Source organism: Octopus bimaculoides, chromosome 3 (genome assembly GCF_046866305.1).
Source record: "Octopus bimaculoides isolate indiv1 chromosome 3, ASM4686630v1, whole genome shotgun sequence".
Classification (NCBI taxonomy): domain Eukaryota; kingdom Metazoa; phylum Mollusca; class Cephalopoda; order Octopoda; family Octopodidae; genus Octopus; species Octopus bimaculoides.
Window position 1 is genome coordinate 9,586,815 of NC_142930.1, and position 20,464 is coordinate 9,607,278.

The 20,464-nt window shown below is 36.3% G+C and overlaps 1 protein-coding gene and 1 long non-coding RNA gene across 2 annotated transcripts; one reads left to right on the plus strand and one right to left on the minus strand.

Moving 5' to 3' along the window:
• Positions 1-790: 790 nt before the first annotated feature.
• LOC149136448 (putative CENPB DNA-binding domain-containing protein 1) lies at positions 791-1,117 on the plus strand. Its single transcript, XM_089348324.1, has one exon. It carries the CDS (start codon positions 791-793, stop codon positions 1,115-1,117), a length of 327 nt encoding a protein of 108 aa, XP_089204450.1.
• Positions 1,118-11,322: 10,205 nt separating this feature from the next.
• LOC149136449 (uncharacterized) lies at positions 11,323-19,189 on the minus strand. The gene is made up of 3 exons (XR_016240900.1): positions 18,715-19,189; positions 16,699-16,817; positions 11,323-11,905 (listed from the first exon to the last, which is right to left on the minus strand). It is a non-coding gene; the product is annotated as an uncharacterized LOC149136449 (long non-coding RNA).
• Between the last annotated feature and the right edge of the window lie 1,275 nt (positions 19,190-20,464).

Sequence of the window (20,464 nt, forward strand, 5' to 3'; positions counted from 1 at the left end):
GAAAGTTGTGATGGAAGAGTACAGCAGGGTTCGCCACCATCCCCTGCCGAAGCCTCGTGGAGCTTTAAGTGTTTTCGCTCAATAAACACTCACAATGCCCGGTCTGGGAATCGAAACCGCGATCCTATGACCGCGAGTCCGCTGCCCTAACCACTGGGCCATTACGCCTCCACATTCTATGAGGATTAACCTGAGACTAAACAGCCACAGCAATACAAATAGCAAAAACAGTATAACTACTACAATACCAACAATGTCCCACTACCACCATCACCATCACTAACATTTAAACCAATGTAACCCACATCATCCTCGCTAATCAATCCACCAAGATTTGAATCCAACTGGCTTACAACAGATAACATGTACGCCAATACGTTTGTTCATGAGTAAGTGTGTGCGTGTGTGTAGATATTTATGACTTAAGTCCGACGTGCAAGGGGTGAATTGCCTATAAAATCTGGTGAACCTTCAGCGAACTGTAATCATCTCTTTCTCAGTTTTACACCTTTGCATCACATTTTCATTATTGCATCAATAGGAATAAGACAATTTTCAGCTGTCACAAATCACATCTTTTCTGGCCAATTTCTTTTTTTTTGTACGACATGCTACTGTTGGATTTGACTTCAATTTAAGGTGTTTGGAAAGAAGCTACCAAGTAGACCTGGAGGCACTAGTGCGGAAAGAAGTGATACACTGGATATTAAATTTGATGTTTTAAAAAAGACTTGAGGCGGAAGTATAATTAAGTTATATTGCTAAAATATTAATCTTTGCAACGTCTACAATGGGAACAATACGTGAGAACAGAGAGAAAATTATGTCAAGTGCTCAAGAAGCCTTATTTTTCCATAGATCTATTAAAATGCTTAAAATGGAACGACTTTTGAGTGTATGGATCGAGGATCAGAATCGGCGTAATGTGCCGATAAACATGATGGTAATTCAAAAAGGAGTCAAAGGTTTATATGACAATTTTCAAAAATATAACGATTTTTTTAATGAAAAATCCTTTGTGGCTACTAAAGGCTGGTTTGAAAAGTTTAAGAAGTGCATGAATTTGCACAACATAAAAATGAATGCTAAAACTGCGTACGCTGATACAGGCTACTAATTATCCTGAGAAGTTGAAGAGTATGACTGTTGAAGGGGGCTACATACACATCAGAACAAGTTGATGAAACTGCACTTTTCTGGAAGAAAAATCAACACCAGGATTTAAAGCTTCCAAAAGTCATCTGACACATCCTTTGAGAGGAAATGCCGCAGCTGATATGAAATTAAAGCCCCTACACGTGTATCACTCCGAAAATTCAAGGGCTTTCAAGGGTTACACAAACTTTAATCTACCTCTGATTCGGCGTTCAAATAAGAAAGTATGGATAACTTTCAAAGAGGGGTTTACAAACGTTTTTTGTTCTATCGTAGAAAGGTAAAGTGCCAGACACATCCAACAAAGCACGGCTTTATCTGCGAACTTAGTTGATATTTTTGATAATGTGAGTGTAGAATATATCCCCAAGAATACAACTTCTTTGCTTCAGCCAATGTGTAATAGCTAACTTCAAAGCATATTATATGGGAAAAACTTTCAAACAACTTATGAAAGCAATTCATAGGGAGAATAAACCTACAGTGAGAATTTCTGGAAGGAATTCGACGTAACGGATGCTGTGGATAATATAGCTGAGTTATTCAATTTTAAATAGTGCTTGGGAAAGTATATGGCCAGACTATATCCGTGACATTATAAGGTTTCCTCAAGCAAAAAAATCTACATCAAATTCGGAAAGATATTGCGACACTTGCAAAGGATGTAGCATTTGAAGAGGCCATAGAGGCTGATGTGACTGAGTTACTTGAGTCATCGATAAAACGTTATCTAACGAGGAGCTGATGATGTTAGGAAAAGAAACAAGCTGAGAATACAGATGAGGAAACGGAAGTTTCATGTACACCACTTAAGCTGATTACAAAGATTATTGCTAAAACGCTGGCACATATATAGAGGAAGAAATGCATGTTTGTACTGGTAATGATCCTAATCCTGAGCGTAAAATAAAAATTGCAAGAGGCGTTTACAATGAGTTCAGTTCCTACACTGAGCTGTTCAAAGAGATGATAAACAACAAACAACTGTATAAGTTCTTCACTCCTCAAACTGATGTTAATAATAATAATGGACTATAAGGTAGTAAATATTGTCCTTCATCCTCCTAGTAATGCTCATTCCACCCCCACCCCCACACGCCACACACGGTAGTCAACGTTTTCTCTTACGATATTACGATTCTTATTAATTCCCCAACGTGGGAATTATTAATTCCCCAACGTGGGATCAAACTTTAAACCTTTATAACTTTTCAAAAGCAGTTTTCTGGAAAAAGTAGAATAACTCTAACAATTTAGCTTGGAAAGGTACATTAATGTGCCAAATTTTTAAATTTTCGATGAACTTTAATCTTTGAAATGCTGGCAGCCAAATGAATTAGATCCGTATTTGCTCCAGTAAAGACGTGTCGTCTGACTCAGCTCTATCGATTTCTTCTTCTCTTTGGGAATGCCATACTGCCTTTCTGACGCCGTCCGGAGAAATTCGTTTTCATATTTTCGCTTTACTGATGCCTCAAATCAAAATAATTTGTTGACAGTACAGTAGTGATTATATATCGTTTGGATTTATTCCATCTCCTCAGAACTGTCAGTTACCAATGTGACTTCTTTGCCATCAAACATTAACCAATGAAGCAATGAAACCTTCATACTTGAAGTATCACTTTGATGCAAAACATTCTGATAAGAAGGACAAGCCATTGTCATACTTTTTTTGCAACTGAGCGCCTCTTTCAAAAAGTAAATACAAAAATTCAACATGCTACTCCAGGAAACAAGTAAACAGGAGAATGACGGGTTGATTGTATCATACAACATTGCATTGCTTGTTGCTAAGTCTGGGAAGTCTCACACAATTGGAGAAACATTACTTCGCCTGGTTATCGAAGGTGTGATATCTTTTTTCTTTGTGATATATTCGCAAAATTAAATGATTTGAATAAATTATTGCAAGGAAACAGAAAATCTCTCGTTGATTGTAAATCATTTATCACTACCTTCATTTCGAAATTGATGCTGTACAAGACTAACATTTCAAAACGTCAGTTCCATCAATTTCCACAACTTGATTCTTTGAAAGATGAATTGGTTGATGAGGATTTAACTATGTATCGCAACTATTTACAATCATTGCACGATTCCACCATGTGGTGGAGCAATTTCAAGATGTTATTGCGCTGAATATTCCAAATCGATACAGTAATCCGTTTGAGGTTGATGCAGTCGATTGCGAGGACGACGTTCAGGAGGAATTGATAGAATTACAAAATGATAATGACGCCACAATACGATATCGCCATAATGGCAAGGAAGGTTTGTAGTAGCATCAAAGTATTGGGTTGTCCAGAAAGTTCCTGCCGATTTTTAAAGGAAAGAAAAAGGTCAATAAATACATGCCATTACATTTTTAATCAAACAAATATGAACCATTTTGTTGCTCAATGCGTCACTATCTTTCCTTTAACTTGAAAATACCCTCTTCTCAGAACTAAGGTGGTTTCATGGCAAAGAATTCATCAAGGTATCTTTTTACGTCATCCAAGGAATTGAAATTTCTACCATTAAGACTATTCTGCAGAGACCTGGATAAGAAATCCGAAGGAGCAATATCTGGTGCATATGGAGGGTTGGGTAATACATCCAAACCGAGATGCAGTAATTTTTGTCTGGTTCCCAAAGAAACGTGCGGTCTTGCATTATCATGTTGGAAAACAACACCCTTCCTGTTGGCTAATTCTGGACGTTTCTCTTGAATTGCTGCTTTTAACTCGTCCAGTTGTGTGCAGTATTTCTCGGAATTAATTGTCTGGTTACTTGAGAGAAGCTCATAGTACAGAATTCTTTTCCAATTCCACCAGACACAAAGCAAGACTTTTTTAGGGTGAAGATCCGCTTTTGGGGTGGCTAAGGTTGCTTACTGCAGGATCGCTTTCTCAGAAAATTTCTGTAGGTAATCCATTTTTCATCACCTGTCACAATTTGCTTTAAAAAAGGCGAGTTTTCATTCCGTTTATAAAGCGAATCACAGATGGAAATGCTATCCAAAAGGTTCTTCTCACTCAACTCACGTGTTACCCACACATCGTAGTGATTTGTGTACCCAGGCTTTACCAGGTGCTCATGAACGACGGATTTTGATAGGTTGGGGCTTTCTGTCAATTCTCGGGTGGTGCAATGTGGGTTATTCTCAAAGAATGACTTGATTTGGTCATCATCTGTAGTGGATGGTCTGCCTGATGGTTCTTTATCAATAAGGCTACAATCTCCAGCTCGGAACCTTGCGAACTACTTCCGTACAGTTCTTTCGGATAAAGAAACATCACCGTAAACTGCGCATATTTCTTTGGTTGCTTGTGAGGCAGTTTTCCCTTTACGGAAAAAGAAAAGCATCGAGTGCCGAAAATGAACTTTCTTATCTTCAATTTTAAAGGGTTACATAATTAACACAGGTTATAGGAACATAAACCTTCTTCCACGAAAAGATAGCTTAAACTGTGCTTAAAGTGGAGGTGTAGTCAAATCCTATTTTACGGACTCAACCATGTTCTAAAATAAGTCGAATGGTAAGCTACTATAAATCGGCACGAACTTTCCGGAAAACCCAATATATTGAATTCCTACCTCAATCAGCGGAAACGTCTGAAATTACTTTTGCTTGTCTTCCCTACTTCGTACCTGGTTGAATCTGGTTTTAGACATATTGGAACTTTACTTTCCCATAAAAGAAATGGACTGGATGTGACACAATGAGGAGACTTGCGGCTAAAGTTGACAAGTTTGAAACCGAATGTATCTGCACTAGCTACATCGCACCAGATACATGGTACTTATTACAAAGTTTTCTTTTCATTTATAATACAATCATTAATTATTTTTTCATCGGTAGCTCTGATCAATGGTTTATTTGGGGAAAATAAAACTCAGTGTAAAAGAAAACGTAAGTTTACTGAAGTTAATCTGGCTAACGTTAGAATTTTATTCACATTAATGGCAAAACTAAACCCACTATAAGGAATTTGTAAACTATGCATATTTAGTCCAAACCGGGCAACGAGTCTACGATATAATGTGTGTGTGTCAAATGATAGAAGGTGGTTTCTCCTAGGAGATTAAGTGTTGGTGAAGGTTGTGTCAGGGTTTCTTTTACACAGGTGGGCGATGGAGCATTTTTTGGTCGATAGGTGGGCGATATTGCAATTTGGCAAAGTCTGGGAAGCCCTGGATTAGTGTCTTTCCAGCGACAACTGTCCATGTCTTAATTTCGAACTTAAATCTAGAATCACAGGGTCCTTGTTTTTTAAAGACAGGAGTAGGTGATTAGAGGGAAGAGGATTTGGCTGCTATATCTAGCAGGTTCAGTAACCGAATTTCTGTACCTTCATTTCTAGAGAGCGCTTTAATGAATAAAAAAGATACATTGAATAAAATAACTATAAAACATTAATACCACTATTTCCATTCATGTGAATTTAACAGGGCTGATATTACTCAGATGATTTATAGTTGTCATAGATCTGGAAGCTAGTTGGGATTTCATATGACCCTTAAAAATAAAGGTCACACAGAAAGAAAGTAATAATAATAATAATAATAATAATAATAATAATAATAATAATAATAATAATGATATCTTTTTAATGACAAGGAGAGGTTAGGCTGACAAAAAAATAAAGTTATTTTTCAGTAATTTTCATGTAAATAATCGAGACATTGGCTTTTAAAATATCTTTCCCTCTGTTCTCTTTTGCTTATGGCGGCAATCTTGTGGTAGTCGGTAGATCGTTGCTAACGTAATTATTTGCGAATAAGCAATGAAAATCCTAAACAACATCTTTTATTGTGAAAGAACGACAATATTTCACAAGTTCAGCTTCTCTGAATGGCTAAAATGAAGGGAATGTTGCTTAAATAACAAACCCTAGCTGAGAATAATAAACTCTCACATCAGTTTACTCTATATTTTTGTTTGCATATTGTTAATATTTTGTTACCGACGAGCAATCGGATAAACTTGACCTGCTAACAAAAGAAAATGTAACTCATATATATACTCACCCAGACATTCATATACATACGCGAACATTCATACATACCTAAATACATGTATAATATTTGTATGTATGTATATGTATGTGTTTATATTAGCTTAAATAAGCAGAGGTTGAGATTTCCAAAGAAAATATAGATTCTAGAAATCTCTACTGCCAAAGAATCGGATAGAATTGCTGAATAAATATCACGGTTAGTTTCATGTGAACTACGCAATCTATGCACAGCGGACGCGGCAGATGCTAATGGAAATGTGAGAAACATACACTCCTCTAATACAAATAATCTAACACATACATACACTCATGGTTAGTGTGTAGTCGAAATTTTATTTATTAGAAATTAATTTACATGAAAGTAATATTGAAGTGTTATTAAATATCACTTTCTTCAATTTTCAACTATGTTGTTAATCTCAGAAACAGAGTTAGCCATTTGAAATAATATCAAATAAAATGGGATAATTGGCAAGTTAATAGATACACTTTCACTATCGGGACTGACTTGTTATATCCTAATACTACCTTACAGTCAGTCATTAAGTTAACCCTCTTGGATTTTCCAGATTTTTCTAGAACATTTTGTTTAATTAGGACACGTTTTTTTTAGTGGTATGTAACTATGGTGTCCATCTTTCTGTAAGCACTGTTTGTTGAGTGAAGCAGAAGAGATGTAAACAAACATGTCAGCAGTAGCTTTCAGATGGTCAATGAACTTATGGAAACGTTAACACAGTCTGGACTTCCCCACGACCATAGGTTGGGCTTTGTAAGGTTTTGTATAAAAGGAAGGTACGACAAAGCCTTATTTCATAGTAAAGACCATATTACAGAACTCTTTATCTAATCACTTAATAACTATTTACCAAACCAAGTCATTTAGCTTGGATTAAAAAGCAGAGTACTCCTAATGTTAAATACAAAGGAAATTAGGAAGAAATTCTGCAACAATTCAACACTTCATGAAATTACCAATTTTTTCAAATAATTCTATGCAAACGACGAATTATAGGATGAGAGTGAATGGAATATATAAAAGGATATCAATTTAGAGTAGGCATGTTATAAATGCGAGTCATTCTGTTTTTAATTTGAAATATTTGAAGTAACCATGTCTGTGAGGTGGCAGAATCGTTAACTCGCTGGGGGTAAATGCTTAGTGGCATTTCGTCCGGGGTCGACTTTGCCTTTCATGTAAACATATATCACAGTTGCTCAAATGGTGCCAAAATGAAGACACACAGAGACACACACTGATTCACACACATGCACATACCTACACACATAAATATTCATTATTTAACTGCAAGACAGTGAGCTGGCAGAATCATTAGCACATTGGACAAAATGCTTCGTGGCATTTTTTCTGACTCTGAGTTCAAATACTGTATTTATCTTTTATCCTTTAGGGGTCGATAAAATAAGTACCAGTTGAACACAGGGGTAGATGTAATCGACTTAGTTCCTTCCCCGAAATTGCTGACTTTTTTCCAAAATTTGAAACCAATTTTTGAAGTATCCATTTCGATTTTTTTTGTTAACTGATTCCTAAAATAAAGCTGTTTGAATACATTGGTGATGTTACATCAAGGGCTCTAGCGATTGAAAAGAACTTTGTAATAAGGGCACTATAGCAGCTGAATGGTAGACGAGTGTTCTACCACTGAGCGGGTCGATAAGAGAGCCTGCACCTAGAAATATCAACCAAATGCCATTCAAATTACAACTTACCATCCACAAAAAGAATATACAAAGACACACTGGATGATACAGTCCTAGGTATAGTGTTTGAATAAATATCCCATGGTGGCGACAGCTGTAATCTGTGAACCCACATAATATTTCATGAAATCAGAATTAGAAACAGCGAATATTTTATCATTGACGAACGTCAGTAAAGCGAGTTCTATAGAGCATATTAAACTTACATTTCAAAAGACCAGTTATACTTCAGAAATATATTCGAGCGAGTCTATAAAAAAATATATGCCAAACTATACATGTTACAAGATATGACAGGAATTATCGCACCAATTATCAATTATATATAATACTAGACATGACATAATTATTATATCAATTATAATTTTACTAAATATGGCAGCAATTATTTTATCAGCCATTCATATTACTAGATACAACACTAATTAGTCTATCAATCATTTATTAGACATGTTATAAGGCACGACAGTAAATATTGTATTAGTTGTACATATTAGCGGAAACACCATCCTCGAAGCGGTTTTCTGCTAGCCATAATAAAAATATACATTACATACGCGTGCGCGCTGTATGTATCTAATATAGATATTTAAATACCTACATATATACATACATACATACATACACACATGCATACATATATACATACCAACATATATGCACGCATACATATATACATGCATACGTGTGTGTGTGTGTGTGTGTGTGTGCGCGCGTGTGCGTGTATGTATGTATGTGTGTGCGTGTGTATTATATACAATTATATATATTATAGATACAATTATATATATATATATATATATATATATTATATAATTAATTATATATATTATCATACATATTATATATAGTATTATATACATTATCTGAAATATATAGTATTATATATACATCACGGTTGATCTTACCAATCGGCTTCGCGCAAGGAGTACAATGGAGTGTTAGATAACAATTCGATCATATAACCTTACGCTCATCAGAGTTAGCCGATATGGAAGGGAATATGGCGACTGCTCTCTACAGACAGATGTATACTTCGGGTAATATACCCACTCTATTGACAGATATACGATACTTCGGATAATATACTCACTCTGTTGACAGATATATGAGTGCATCTTTCCCTGACTTATGGCCTCTTTAACAACCACAAGTCCTCCTTACGATCGTGAGGTTGTGAGTTCGATTCCCGGACCGGGCTGTGTGTTGTGCTCTTGAGCAAGACACTTTATTTCACGTTGCTCCAGTTAACTCAGCTGTAGAAATGAGTTGTGACATCACAGGTGCCAAGCTTTATTGGCCTTTGCATTCCCTTGGATAACATCAGTGATGTGAAGAGGGGAGGCTGGTATGCGTGGGCGACTGCCGGCCTTCCACTAACAACCTTGCCCGGACTTGTGCCTTTGTGGTAACTTTCTAGGTGCAATCCCATGGTCATTCATGTGTTGGGGTGGGTGGGAGACAGTCCAACATGACTTTCCATTTGCAATCTGTGAAGTTGTGTGTGTGTGTTTCAAGTTCCGCCGAAGTCGACTTTGCCTTTTATCCTTTCAGAGTCGATAAATTAAGTGCCAGTTGCGTACTGGGGTCGATCTAATCGACTGGCCCCCTCCCCCAAAATTTCGGGCCTTGTGCCTAGAGTAGAAAAGAATCTGTTAAGTTATGAAAGCGATGCATTGGCAGAATCGTATCTTAACAGCATCGGTTAAAATATTTCACAGTATTTGTTCCAGCTCTTTGGAAGTTTTTTGTCAATTCACAATATTAACTTTCTATTGACAAGATAGAGAGACCATCAACAACCTTCTTGTTCAAATTGTCAATATTTGGCAAACAAAATTTTCAAAACGTTGATTTCGGTTCTCTCTCTCTCTCTCTCTCTCTCTCTCTCTCTCTCACACACACACACACACACACACACAGTGAGATTGTGTGGGTAGGTGCATGATTAGATAGGAAGCTTGTCTATCACATACAATATTCACAGATAATCAAGTAACTATTCCAGACAAGTACGTAAACTGAAGCAAGGTAGACTAGGAACTAAGCAAAGATCTAGCAACAGATTTGAGCAGCTAAGTAGGTATTCTACTACGCTGGGCACATTTAGAGCCGTAGTTGTCAAGCATTCAATAAGTCCCCTCTCCCCACCCACTACTCAAAAGAGTGTAGGGGTGGGGCGAGTACTGGTGCTATATATAAACCATAAGCATTATACCTGTCCTCTAAATACTAATCTCTCACTATACACCTCAAGATATTACCTTGTTTACAGTTACACTCTGTCCCTTCAAGCACAACTATTGTTTTGTTGGGTTTTTTTGGGGGGTTTTTTTTTTTGTTAAATCCCAACCGCATTCCTCCCAAATTTAACAGGAATATTATATGAAACCTGAGGACACTCCAAACACGAAAACAACACGGGAACCACTACAATGAGAGAGCATCCGTATGCTAGAAATTGCAGCTAAGTTTCTTGAAAAACCACACCATATGTGTGTAAAGATCAGGACGGCCACACTGAAGAATGTAGTCATAAATAAACATAAAGAGGGGATTATCACGACTGTAACACCTTTGATCACAGGTCTGCTCAACCAAGGCTAACCTGCAGTTAACAACAATAACATCAGCGGCACAGTATGCCTGGCCTCACCTTTAAACTTCGAAACCCAACTTAAATACATGTCTTACTTCAGTATTAAATCTAGAGCAAATAATTTAAACCTTGGTTTGCCAAGCCTGTCTATTATTTTACTTCAGAAACTTTCATAAATTAAAGAAACTCAGCTTGTTCTGAAAAAGAACATTTAAGGAAGCACTGAACCAGAAACAGGAGCATTCGATGTAGCAACGTACTGTACTTGATGACCTGAAGTTTACTGACCACTTGGTTGAATTGGTTTATTTGAAAAATATTATCATTGCTTACGATGTAGCTCTGGTCAAATGCATTGGTACACACACAAACATACAAGCACATAAACAAACCTACACAGACACACATACAAACACACACAGACATTGTACATAAAACCACAAGCGCGAACACGCACACCATGACAGGAATAAGATTTATAAATTCTCGAAAACCTAATTTCTCTGTACTTCCCTATTTCATATAATCGTAAAATAACTTTACCATATACACGCATGCATAAACACATATTCGATTAAAAGCGCATAGTTGGTCGTACGCCTTCACATACCTAAGCTGTCAGAAATAACAGTAAACACTTGCTGTATAGGTATTTCATTCTTTCCTGGGATTGCTTTACACATACACAGCTTTACTCATCATCATAAAGCAGCTGGTATCACAGTGGATATATCAATTTAAATAGAGTAAAAAGAGCCATCTTTACGGTTCGTTGCATAAATACTATTGTTATTCTAGGCGCAAGTATTAATAATTAATAAATGGATAAATAATTTTGACGATGTTGGTTAGTATTTGAAGGAAGCATTGTTTCTATAAAATCAGAAGAAGTAAAATAGTTGCTAAGACTTATTTTATAGTATTGGAGTCAACGTTTACGAATATATAACGAGATCTAATAATATAGCAAAATAGCTAATTTATTCGTTAATCTTTTACTTGTTTCAGTCACCGGACTGTGGTCATGCTGGGGCACCGCTTTGAAAGTTTTATTCGAACAAATCAATCCAATACTTATTTTTTTAAAGCCTGGCTCTTATTCTATTGGTATCTTTTGCCAAACCACTAAGTTACCAAATTGCCGGGACGCAAACAAACCAACAAAATTTTTCAAGTGGTGGAGAACAAACACAAAGTAGACATACATACACGCATGCACACACACACACACACACGTGCGCGCGCGCACATGACTGGCTTCCTTTCGTTTCCCGCTACCAAATCCACTCACAAGGCTTTGATTGTCTGGGGACTATAGTAGAAGATACTCGTCCAGGTGACGCGCAGTGGGACTGAACACAAGACCACATGGTCGAAAAGCAAGCTTCTTATCCAGAGCATCTCATCCAGTCAGCCACGCCTGTTGTTAAAAAGTAGAAAATAAATCCTGACGTTAAATAATGTTTCGACATTTAAGACACGACTGCAGTCTGGAAGAAAAACGAATATAAATGGCTCTGTTAATCCTTAGATAATTTCCAATGTAAATATTCCCCAAACCTTTTGCTTCGGAATTTATATTCACTTCCCCCATGTTGCTTAAAACAATTTTTTTTTCTTTTGGAAAGTAGAATTACTCCTTCATTATTGTTTCAATTAACTATTAAAATTAAATTTAGGTTTCCTTACAAAGAATTATTCACTGAAAGACATTTTCTCAAAACATTCCGCATGGAATAACAATAGCAATTCAAGTAAAATAATGTTCTGCAGCTTAAAACAAACCCACTCATAATCTTTAAAAAAGTGTGTGTGTGTGTGCGTGTGCGTGTGTGTGTGCGTGTGTGTGTGTGCGTGTGTGTGTGTGTGTGTGTGTGTGTGTGTGTGTGTGTGTGTGAGGATATCAATGTACACTCTGCTAATAGCGGTATATAAGACTAAATTAATGATGGTTTATTGTTGTAGTATCAGTTGAACAACGCATATATGCATCAACACATCAACATCTATTTTTGTACCTTATATTATTATAGCTTGACTTCATCAACTTGTCACAAAGCACGTATGGTGCTTACAGTAAATTGATAGCTATTTTCAGTTCGAGTGACTGTCACAGTGGCCACACCTCACATGTCTGTAGCGAACTGTTGCGAGTTGTTCACCTACTGTTTTAGTGAGATGAACCAAAATAACATGAAATCATAAAGGATTTACAGCTAAAGCATACACGCGCACGAACTCACACACACACACACACAAACACACACACACACACACACTCACACACAAACACACACACACAGACGCACGCACACACACATAGCAGGTGACCACGTGATTACGTAACCGACCAGGCTAATAGAATGATGTTACACGTCGCTAGTCACAATACGTTTTGCATCGTTTTAGCCTTCGAATGACGCCACATCCCGCTGACTAGGAGAGCAGGTCAACATTACCTCCCTGATCGAAAGTGGGGCAGGAGAAACTTGAAATGGCGTGTTTTGCTCAAAGAACACAACGCGCCGCTCGGTCTGGGAATCGAACTTACGATCTAGCGGTCGTGAGTGAAACAGCCTAACCACTAGGCCACGTGCCTCCGCTCGCGCGCACACACACACACAAACCTGACATCCTTCGGTCACCGCTAACACCGATCCATGAAAGGCAACTCTTCTTTGGCCCCTCACGGAAATGTTATATTTTTTCACCAGATTTTCGTTCCTGTTGTTTTTATCATCACCGATCCAACTTAGGCATCTAGCCTAAAAGAAGCTATGCGCTTCCGGCCGGTATGTCTGAATAGTCGTCAATGCTGCCCAGTCCAAAAGTTGGCACGCAACCGTCGATAACAATCTGTTACAAAATTTGACATCATCATCAGGTTTGCGAAGCTTTTGCTCACACAGCCTTTCTGTGAGTCAACGGAGCCTTTTAAATCGCCCACTAATACTAATGACAGATATTTCTAGGAATGTCACTTGATGCTTAAAGAAATCCAGACCCTGCCCCCTATTGTTTCTCATGTCTAAGACCCCCGACCTGCCATGTAGGTGATTACAAGTGACCATCCAGAAGGGTAGTTACCTATAGATCTGGAGCTTTCCGAAACGCTTTCTCTTGGAGCGATACACTATTGACATAGTTCACATTAAAAGTCTCCTTTGTGGTACCTTTGACTGTACTAGTGCAAAACACCCTACTCTCACCTCTTAAGAATATTTCGTCCGTTTGAGGTACGAACTTCCTCAAACTTTTGGGATGTTGTTCGGCTTGATGCTACTAGGCTTTTGGGCTTTGGTGATCATAATGTAATTTCATCGGGAACCTCTTCTATTCCGCTAGTTTATTTTCGCCATTTTTGACAACTACCTGCATTAGTCTGCATTCTTTGTAATTGAAATTATCTGAGATGCTAATAAATTCGTCAAATGTAACCCACTCCTTCACTCCAATGACGTTTCTGTTTTGTTTTGCCTTGCAGGAGTTCAGAAAGCAGCCATGACAGTAAAACATTGGATTGGCTGAAGAGAGGAGGCTTAAATAAGCAAACCGAAAAGTTGATCATTGCACTACAATTCAAGTATTCGGGTCAAGACATATAAGAGAAGTGATTGCGAAAAAGAACATCGATGGGAACTGTAATATGTTCATGTTCATAGCATTTATCAGTATGTTCAAATCCTAGCTTTCTACAAAGCTCCCAGTGGATTGTTCTCCCTAGATTGTCATGTCTTTTCTTGTATTCTTTCTGTGCCAGCACTATATGAGTAACTATATGAGTAACGTTTTCCTCTTTTGATTTGCATAATCTACATTGGGAATCTACTTGGTTTTTGTCTATTTTGGCTTTTATCCAATTGTTCCTTAATGCTTGATCTTATGTAGCCACTAACAAACTTTCTGTCTCCCTCTGCAGCTTTCCTTTTTGCAGCCATAACCATGTCTCATTACTACTATTTGCTGAAACTATCTACCATGCAACACCTTTTCCTGCTAGTTAGATAATTTCTGTTCTTTTTTCTGGTTTTTAACTTCGTTTTGGTGTTTTGGTTTCCCTACTATGTCTTGCTGTGGCTCTAGCAGATTTTAATAAACTTTCTTCACTATTACCGATATAGGAGTCCATATACTCTAGCTAACTCCACGCAGTCTTCCACTGATATTAACCTTCTTTCACCTTTCTTACTAGGTAGGTATAATCTTCCTACCCCTGCCCTTGGCTGGAGTCCTCCATTCATGTTGAATTGCTTTTGTCTAGCTTTGCTAATTCAATTTTTGTCCAATCTACAAAAGCTGCTGAGTATCTAAGCAATGATACTGTCCAAGTATTTAGAACCTTAACTAGATTAACTAGACCATTTAGCTTTAACTTCATTAGCTTCCTCACCCTTATTATTATTATTATTATTATTATTATTATTATTATTATTATTATTTATTATAATTATTATTTATTATTATTATTATTATTATTATTATTATTATTATTATTATTATTATTATTATTATTATTAAATAGAGAGATGAGTTCTTTACGTTTGTATACGATTGACACAATCCATCACTAAGGTATACATAGCTGATGTATTCCATCACCAAGGCCAACTTAATGACAAAAAGCGCAACTCGAAAGTAACTTATTTATTGGTGCTTTGAACAATATTATTATTATTATTATTATTATTATTATTATTATTATTATTATTATTATTATTATTATTATTATTATTATTATTATTTTCTCTTTATCACAGGTTTTGTTGCAGCTCCTGGAGTCTTGCATACGTAGCGGGCTTACTAGCTACAGACTACGGTACCACGCTATTCGTTCGTTTCATCTATCAAATACTTTCCTGATTATTCTGGCCATGCCAAGGAGGCAAAACTTTTGTAACAGTACTACTGGGCACTTTATTCCAATTTCCTTTATATTCCTCTTGATACCTGCTGATACTGTTCCCCTAGGACCCCACAATAATTGGCACTATCTTCACCTTCTTTACTTACCACAGCCGAGCTATTTCGTACTTAAGAGGGTTGTATCTATCTATCTATCTATCTATCTATCTATCTATCTATCTATCTATCTATCTTTTCACCATCCTTCTCGACTATTCGTGGGTCAAAGGGGCATGCAACGTCAACTATATAACATATGCAACGTCAACTATATAACCTTGTCCACCATCACTAGGTCCGGTCTGTTAAGCTCTAGCATCTGATCTATTTGGATTGGGAAATCACAGGGAATTTTGCTAGTCTCCGACTGTACCACTTTCTGCGGGGTTTGCGTTCATACCAAGTTTTGCCTCTCGCTAGCCAATACTTTTTGCACAGTTTCCAATGTAGCACTTTCGCTACTTGGTTTTGTCGGCACAACTTGTAGTGGTTTTGGGCAAGTTTAAGGCATTCGTTCGTGTAGTTTTGAGAAAGTCTAAGGCATTATTATCATCATCATCATCATCATCATAATCATCATTATCATCATTGAATGAGAGAGCAGTGCATGCTGTTTAAAACATTTTGATTCGGCCTCATGTAACTTAAAGTGTCATGGGCTCCTTGCAGAAACCCATAAGGGACTGAATCAAACTGTTTTAAGCAGTAAATAACTCCAACGAAATACGTTGAGTGCCTTTTTCTTTCGTTTGTCCTATCATCCGTACTAAATACACACACACACACACACACACACACACACACACACACACACACACACACACACACACACACACATGCAAACATACATATATGAACAGATATACGTGCCTTTATGTACATGTATGTATGCCTGTGTGTATGTACATGGTGTGTGTGTATGTGTGTGTGTGCCATATGCATATGCACATTTTGTCTCTGTCACTCATTAATACAGACGTTTACACAATTGGAGACAAATATGCGCAAACAATGCATACTTACATGTATGTGTGTGTGTGTGTGTGTGTGTGTGTGTGTGTGTGTGTGCGTGTGTGTGTGTGTGTGTGTGTGTGTGCGCGCGCGTATGTAGCTAAATTAGTACATGTATGCTGTATATTTTGTTAATATTACTGTGGTTTCTATTAATAAGAATCTCTATTTATATATTTCTGTGTTGATCACTAAATGAATCCATAGATAAACAGTAATTACTCTCAGAATCTCCTGGTCTAATATCAAGTGCATTCACACAAATCCACACTTCTCATGAACTATGTTTATTATTTTTACCATTTATTATTGCAGCTGTTGTTTCATTACAGATGTTTATTTTCTGCATTTCTCATTGCATTTCATCAAGTCTTCCTGATGTGCTATGGTCAGCCGTCACACAAGTCCCCGTCTTTTATCTACAGAAAATAGCAAGACCACATATTGAGATCGAGACACTGATGAGAACAGTATTATGGTTTAATCATGCAATGGTATTCTATGTTGTATAAATCTATTCATGAAATGTAGTTTTAAACTTAGTCATATGGTATATGTTAGATAACACTCACGCAACCTCCTGTAGAAATATTTTATTAATTTTTCAAACCATACTGACATGCTGAGTTTTCTTTGACTTTTTCTTCCCTTTGCCTTTTCTCTCTTCTCCGTGGTGTATTTTTGCAATTCATTTTCTTTTGTATGAAATATTATTAAATTCTATCTCCTATCGACATCAATAGATTTAGTAGACATAGAACCAAATAATTTCATTTAATTATTGTTACACAAAGTTTTAAAAGTTTTGAAGAAACCGATAGCATATTTATCAGAACGATGGTTTATTTTTTTTTTTTTTTCAAATTTTAATTTTCAGCAGTCATCTGGTATTAAGAACACAACAAAAATGGTCAGTTTAGAACTTGTACATATCCTATTTGCACAGAAGTACGACTAGATTTTCAAAAAATATACAGTCAGATTACAACAGGTTTCTTTCTTTTTTTTTTTTTTTATAGAAGAACACAATTGAATTGAAGAACCCTGTCTTTAATTTAGCAATCAATTGACTGATCAGTCAACGTTTAAACTGCTCAGCATTTTATAGTTTCTAACTTATCACAGAAGAACACTGTGTCTCACGTTGTACTGTCACCATCAAACCCATCCTACTTTTAGGGTTATACAAAATTTTAAAGTATAAAGCCACAAATTTTGTTGACAGGTTATATTCAATTAAGCCAACTCCAGTATTGGATTAGTATTTATTTTATAACATCAATATAACTGCTCGAATCCCGACTATACAGTCGTTTTAGACGTTATGAAGGACTAAACTATCTAATGTGCAATTTCTTTTAAGACGGGAAAGTTTATGGCTGTTATTTTTTGCAGGATGAATGATTGCAAAGACACTATCTCGTTAAATCATTATTTTGTTTGCACGCCTCAGATTTCTGCCAAAAACTATCCTAAAGAATATGCAAAGTATTAAATTCTTAGTCTTATTTAAATAGACTAGATGGTCCTTTCCTTTGTGCTATTTTTTTTATTAAATGTTTTTATAAGATAACTCCTTTGCTGTGTGTATTGACAGCGCCTTCAGGCCAATATTATATCAACTCTGATGTTCTTCAAGGTTCAGTTATATCTACTACACTCTTCCGTTCAACCACTTCCTCCAGTTATTTCTACACAGGTGACATTACGATTTATTTGTTTTTAATCTTCTGAACACAGACGCTATTCAACATGCAGTGTAAATTATACATCATGCCAAAAAATAATAAAATAACCTCGTTAAACTGAAATATGAAAAATTAAACAACTTCAACCCCCCCCCCCCCCCCCCAGATGCAATCTCTATACATATCACAGTTACAATCTTGCAATATATTTCCTATAACTGAACAACACGTTCCTAAAGTCTACATAATCGTTACAAAAGCTGCATACACATATAAAAATTACTCATTTCTCTTTTGGCGACGTTACACATTGTCTGAATCCCCAAAACTAGACTCCATTTTAAGAGCCAGAAAATAATTTGCCTCTGATCAATTGTCACCTCTCTATAAAAACACACATTGAGATTTTACTAATGCTTAGGATTATGTTGTATCTGCTACCCAAACACATCCTGGATAATATCGAAAAGAAGGATATTCGTTTGATTGCTATAATATAATCCTCAGCATACTATAACTTCTGGATTCCAAAACTTGTACAACTATATGATCTCTGTTCAAAAGCTTTTACAACGGTCTCTGTAATCGTAAAATAGTTAGCTACACATCATACGATTTATCGACTCACCCGATGCACTTGCCTCTCTTCTCCTCTAATCATCATCTCAGGAATTAGCTCTCTGTCGACATTTTTTATTCATAGCATCGATTTACAGACGTTAAACTTTAAGAGCAGCGTTGTCCGTCTCGCTAGTCTGGAAGGATATGAAAAGTATATGAATATTGCATATCGTTTTATTATTAATTAAGAAAAAGAAAACTTCAAGGATACTTCCGGAGTATATATCCTTTCTTCATAATTTTAAACAAAATAATTCCAGCTAAAAGATAATAAATACATCATTTACGTATATGAATAGGCTTCTGTTTTATTTCCTTTCTGATACTGTTTTATTCCCACCTTCAATATGATATGATATTTACTAGTTTTAGATGAAATTTTAGTTTAGTGGTGTAAAGTTGTTACCCTTTCTGTAAAAAACATGGGGAAGGAATTATTTGCGTGAATGATAAGAATACGTGTTAATTAGGGTGCTAGGACACTCCCTCCCCGGTGATTTCGTTGTCGATTAATTTGTCCCCAGTCAATTCGTCGAATCATTTCCTGAGTCGAATTTGGTATGCTGCTTGTTTCATTTAGGACAAAATGTGTATAAGCATGCTGCTCAAGAAGGACTAAAATGCAGATGTTACGAAGATGACAGTTTTAGTCTAAAAATGCAGTGTTTTGTCGCCCTTGCCTTCCTGCCGGTTGATGATATTGTAGATTGATAAGAACAACTTGTAGATGATGCATGATATTCCATAGTCATTTGTATCCTATTTTGAAAATAATTATATAAGACCATCTATTTTGAAAATAATTATATAGGACCACCTCAGCGCGCAGAAAAACACAGTGAATATTAGTCATCCAAATATTTGCAGACTTATTGATGTGATTAAATGTGAGGAAAGGTTTGCCAGTACCAAATTGCAGAAGTTTATGCAAGGAGAAGAACCAAGCCAAAAGAAAATATACAGAGATATGAACCTGCGCATAAAAAATGTCACGGAAAAATATGATCCTAGCCAAAAAGTCATTTTTCTAAAAGCAATTGCACACAATCTTAAATTGTAAGAAAAAATAAATATGTAATAGAGCAAACTTTAAAATAAAAGTTCTTTAATTCAGATATTTGTTCTTCCATTTTTCCCATGGATTGATTGACGACGAATTGACTTGGGGACGAATCGACCCACGACGAATTGACCCACGACGAATTGACTAGGGTGTAATTAAACGACGACAAATTGCTGCCGACGAATTGACCGGACACCTTAATAGCGTGTTCCTTTAATATTGATATACCCGAATCAAAGCTTGAAACTTGGAGATAAACATAAAAGTTGACAGTTTCGGAAGAGAAATGAAATAAAATGAAAAGGAAAAGAGGACTAGAAAGTAGAAGTGGTGGTGTAGAAAATAGAAGTATTGGAAATAGTTAAATGCGTGATAGGATATTGATTATATTTTATACTAATGCTGTTGATTATCTCATAAAACACGTTTTTATTCTGCAGCTCAAGGTAGAAACTATTGCTAGTTATCAGTAATAGCTTTGTGATATATAACAAGTCATCTGTACTTGTGACCAGTTTAAAAGAAACAGTACTTTGTTGGTGGGAGAATGATAATGCTATGGACCTGTTGATATTTAGATTTTTTCTTGTTGCAGATTAATAATTTTAAAAAATATATGAGCAACGATAATGTGATCTGGTAGAAGTCATGTGGCACGAATTAGAGAAATAAGCGCATTGATGCACATCAGTGG

Coding starts and splice junctions, on each gene's coding strand:
- LOC149136448 (XM_089348324.1), top strand. CDS start 791: ATGGGAACAATACGTGAGAACAGAGAGAAAATTATGTCAAGTGCTCAA.